The following is a 4,943-nucleotide window of genomic DNA, read 5'->3' as shown; positions in this document are numbered from 1 at the left end:
GTGATGGCTCACATTCAAACTTAACTCTGTCAGATGAAATTCACTTTAAGAAAAATTGAGCCTCTTTCTATTGCTTAGGCCGAAACCTTTTGTTCCTCTTTTCTTCTTCAATAATTTCTAACCTTGAGTGAATGAGTGAGTGCCCACATACATCAAGTGATATCTCAATCATAGTGTGGAAGATTGTTAAGAATCCAATCAACAAGAAGGAGAATCAGCATCAAAGAAGGGGAGAAAGAGATCCAGGTTCAGATCTTGGTAATGCTCTGCTACAGAAAGGAATCAAGGGCTAGAGATCTGAACGAAAGGAGTCATTATATTCCGCTACGCCCAATGTAAGGTTTCCTAAACTTTATACGTGTTTATTTCATTGTTTTAGAATTCATATTAGGATGTTAATGAAACATACATGGTAGTAAATCTAGATCCTGGTAAAATATTTCCAACAGTTCTATGGTTTGGTGGCACCTAAAATTGTTGAGGCAATCGGGATCCACGAAGCTTTGAGTTTGATCAAAGATAATCCTGGGCCACATGTGATCTTGGAAACTTATTGTCTATCTGTGGTGCAAGCCATTCGTAGTTCCATTGTTATGATCTCCATGTTTAGCCAAGTGGTTAATGATTGTAAGGTTTTGTTAAATTCTTTGAGGAATATGTCTATTCATTTTGTAAAACGATCAGCTAATATGGTAGTTTACTCATTTGCAAGAGCTTCTATATTATACTCCAATTGTTGTTTCAGCTTGGGGAATGTCCCTACTGACTTGTTACTTCTTCTAGTAACTGAGTTTTCCATTCAAAAAATATACTATAATATTTTAAAAAAATTCCATAAATGGTTGGTAATACGTAGCACAATTCAATATTTTTTCAGTACATACAATATATTAAAAGCAAAAAAAAAAAAAAAGTTTAACACTCCAAGAATAAACAGCCAAACGTATAAGCTGGTGTTGTTGAGACTTTCAGCCTTCTTAGTCATTTTGAAAAGAAACTCGAGCAACCAATATCCTAAGTGGTATTATTATGAGCAAATTATGCATGGTTGTTTATGCTTTGGAACTATTATACTAAATTCATAATGCACACAATAAAACCAAAGTAATATTGTTGCCCCCTTTCACATTCAGAATAACTAGCGAAAATAAATTTGCTACTACGAAATCAAAGGGGAAAAACAACCAAGAGAAGAAAAATGAGGGAGAATTCCTGCACAGCATAGCCTCTTTATGATGAAGCAAGAATAGGCAGCAATGAAAGATTGCTCTTTCATTGCTGTTGCTGCTATTTCTTCAATCTTTCACTCAAGGTGGTACAACTGTATTTGTTGAGGATACTGATGCTAAATTCCCTCTTCTGTGCCAAAATATGATTCGTTCATTACATTGTCTTCTCGGTGTGAGCTAGATCGACAGAGTTCCTCGATTCGCTTTGTCACCTCAGCCATTGAGGGACGCTTGTCAGGGTACTGCATGGTGCATTCAAGAGCAAGTTGTAAAAGCTCAACCATTTCCTCCTCAACGTTCTGGTACCTAAGAAGCTCAAGGTCAAAAACCTCCGCAGTCCACTCCTCTCGAACCACAGACTGGACCCATTTCGGAAGGTCAACTCCTTCCTCATTCAACTGCGAATGCGTGGGAGGCTTCCCAGTAAGCAACTCCAAAAGCAGTACACCAAAGCTGTACACATCTGCTTTCAAAGTAACTTTGTGAGGATCTGTGACTTCTGGGGCACGGTAACCATCAATGCGGTGGGGAGTAGAGTTAGAACTAGCAAGATGAGCAAGCCCGAAGTCTGAGACACGAGCTTCATATGATCTTGTAAGAAGGATATTTGAAGACTTAATGTTGCCATGTGATGAAAAAGGACCCTGCGAGTGCAGGTATTCAATGCCGTAAGCAGCTCCAAGAGCAATACCAGACCTTGTTTCCCAATTAAGTGGAGTCCTCCCAGCCCCACTGTTTCCTGTGGATCAAGGGAACATAATGTTAGACTTAGAATACGTGTCCTAGCAGGGCAAATACTGGCTCTGATAATATCACTATGTCCCTTTATTGAACTTTTCTTGGCAGATTTTTCAAGCAGAGAAAATGATTTACAATTCTCCACTTCTTTCTTTATTATGAACATTATTATCTATCTATTGGTCCTGTTTTCCCTTGAGGTACTTGTAAGGAAGTCTTTAACAGGTAGTCATATTCCAAGCATTTATGGAAGTAACTATGTATTTCAAGCATGTATGAATCGTCTACCATTTAATAAAGTAAATCATTAATTGAGAATGAAGGTTATTTCCCTTTCAAATCATGTGATGAAAGAAAATTTCTGTCAAAGCAACCAAGAACATTTTGGAGTACTAAGGGCCAGTTGGAAAGAAACATAACCACGTCAAGATCTATCCCATAGAGAATGACTTTCTCTTAGTTTTCTATGTCGAAAATATGGTTGAGGTGGTCACAACTCACAAGACAGACAAGTAACAGAAAACATTGACCTTTATTTATTAAAAAAAGTGTGGAAAACAGCGAAGCAGAATAAATGCATTTTAAATATCCATTTAGATCATTTAAGATGATTACTTAATGATCAGTGGACAACTCCAGGCCTCTAAACGTGGGTAAGGTTAACTCGACCATATCTATGATTCAATGTTCCCCATACCATTCTTTAGCCAGCTTTCCTTTTCTTTCTTCAGTTTTGCAAGCTTTCATTGCCAAATTGTTTCTCAAAATAATAAAAATAAAATAGATAATAGAATTTTCAGTAAGATAAACATGTTATGCATTCTAAGGATGTCCCCAATATATTAATTAAACAGACAAGCAGAAGGGAATAGTATTGACATCACAATCACCACAATACTATTTGAAACAAGATCAACATACTAACATCATAAAGATGTAAATTGTTATTATTCAAACTATATAATCAAATAATTAAGTCAAACAAATGTCAGTAGGAAATTATAATAAAAGCTCACTTATGCAAATAACCAAAACTGATACCGTAAACATGACAACAAAAACATTAAAGAAAAATCAGAGGCGAAGTTGAAAATGCTAACCGTGCAAAAGTGCAGATAAGCTTCCCATAGGCATGTAATCATAAACAAGAAGCTTTTCATCTCTGCTAAAGTAATAAGCCCTGAGTAGAACCAGATTCTCGTGATTCAATCGTCCAACCTCTTCCATTTTTTCCCTAAACTCCTTCTCGGGCACAGTTGCTTCTTTCAACCTCTTCACAGCAACAGCAACCCCCATTTCCAAAGAAGCCTTATAAGCTGTCCCAAATGTACCTTTCCCTAGTACCTCAGCCGATGCTCTCAACAAATCCTCCAAATCAAACACCCTCACAGCATTGCCGAAAAACACCAAACTCCTATTCCCACCACTCTTTTTAGCATTTGCTTTTGCCGCAGCTGCTGACGACGAAGAGTAATCAGCAGACGAGTTATCATTATCAATCCTTGACTTTGCATTATGAATTCCATGCTCAGTAGACTTTGCGGTCATTTCCTTTGAACCCTTCTCGCCACGAGACTTTATACGAAAGAAAAATAACAAAATGGCAAGAATGAATAATAGCAAAACAACACACCCGATGACGATTCCAGCAACGGCTCCACCCGACAACTTCTTCTTCTTCTTATCTACAATCTCAGCGCCATTGCAGGGCTTTAAAGGCTTTCCACAGAGCGAATTCCCCTCGAAAGAGTTGGCAGGCAAGCCGGAAAGCTTCTCAGGAATCGACCCATTCAACTGGTTAAACGAAACATTGAATTGTTCAAGCGTCGGCAAATCAAGCTCTGGGATGGACCCGGTAAATCTATTGTTCTCCAAATAGAGAACGACCAACTTGGTCAAATTACTAAACCTCGGCGATATCTCACCGGAAAAATGGTTTTCACCGAGGTTAATTCTGACCAAGCTTTTCATATCGAACAAGAATTCGGGCAGTGGACCAGAAAAGAAGTTACCTTCCAAGTGAAGCTCGCTCAGAGCGAGCTTTGCGATGTCAGATGGGACTGAACCAGAGAGCGCGTTGAAACGAAGGGAGAGCTTCTCCAATTTCGTCAGGTTACCTATTCCCAAAGGCAGTTCTCCGGAGATTCCAGCTCCGGGAAGTCGAAGTTCTGTAACTCCGCCGGAGCGGCAGGTGACGCCAAGCCAAGAGCACGGCGAGTCGAGCGAGAGATTCCAGCGCAACGCGCGGCCACCTAGATCCCTTTGGAGGTTCACCAATGTCAACTTATCTGAAACGAGATCGGAGCTTCCACCGGGGAAAAAACTCAAGCAAAACACGAGAACAAGTGTGCTGAATAACGGTCGCCAAACACCATCGGCAACCTTCATTTCCTCCACAAGTTCTCACCCCGAACAGAAAAACCAATAACAAAACACAAAAGAAAGCAAAAGAAACTCAGTTGCGGGTGTAGTATTTGGAAGCAGGGTTTGTTGATTAGATATTTGTGGCGCTGTCTGTTTGGAAGGAGAGAAAGTGGAGGAAAAGAGAGAGAGAGAGAGAGAGAGAGAGAGAGAGAGAGAGAGAGAGAGAGAGAGAGAGGAGGGAAACGAGGAGGGAGTAGACTGGCATTGGCAAGGAGTAGTTGTGACAAATTAAAACCAAAACCCTTTTGCTGAGCTGGCATTCCTTAGTAGTATTAATAAACGCAATGGACCCGCCCGCCACACCCTAACCAAAGCCAATATAATACTTAAGAAAAATCGAAAATAAAAAAAAAAAATTATTAGAAATTACACACATTAGGTGCCGTTTGGTAACATTTTTATTTTCTAATTTTTTAATCACAAAATGAAAGTAAAATTTTTGTTTTTAAAAATTTTGCTTTTGAAAAATAAAAATGCGTTCTGTAACCACTTTTGTTTTTTAATTTTAAAAACAGAAAACAAAAGTGTGTTCTGTAAAATTCATTTTTATTT

The 4,943-nt window shown here is 38.8% G+C and overlaps 1 protein-coding gene across 1 annotated transcript; it reads right to left on the bottom strand.

The window, feature by feature from the left end:
* Nucleotides 1-998: 998 nt before the first annotated feature.
* LOC115716822 (probable inactive receptor kinase At1g48480) lies at nt 999-4,636 on the bottom strand. Its single transcript, XM_061110505.1, has 2 exons — nt 3,068-4,636; nt 999-1,968 (listed from the first exon to the last, which is right to left on the bottom strand). Exons 1-2 carry the CDS (start codon nt 4,353-4,355, stop codon nt 1,346-1,348), a joined length of 1,911 nt encoding a protein of 636 aa, XP_060966488.1. The 5' UTR covers nt 4,356-4,636; the 3' UTR covers nt 999-1,345.
* Between the last annotated feature and the right edge of the window lie 307 nt (nt 4,637-4,943).

The sequence above is a fragment of the Cannabis sativa genome, chromosome 2 (assembly GCF_029168945.1).
Source record: "Cannabis sativa cultivar Pink pepper isolate KNU-18-1 chromosome 2, ASM2916894v1, whole genome shotgun sequence".
In the NCBI taxonomy this organism is placed as follows: Eukaryota; Viridiplantae; Streptophyta; class Magnoliopsida; order Rosales; family Cannabaceae; genus Cannabis; species Cannabis sativa.
This window is presented reverse-complemented; position numbering and strand designations above follow the sequence as displayed.

What these genes read in the sequence shown, in the direction of transcription:
- LOC115716822 (XM_061110505.1), bottom strand. Translation starts at nt 4,355, where the DNA reads ATGAAGGTTGCCGATGGTGTTTGGCGACCGTTATTCAGCACACTTGTT. An exon ending in CTTATCTGCACTTTTGCACG is followed by an intron (nt 1,969 to 3,067) that starts GTTAGCATTTTC and finishes CTTGATCCACAG; the next exon opens with GAAACAGTGGGGCTGGGAGG.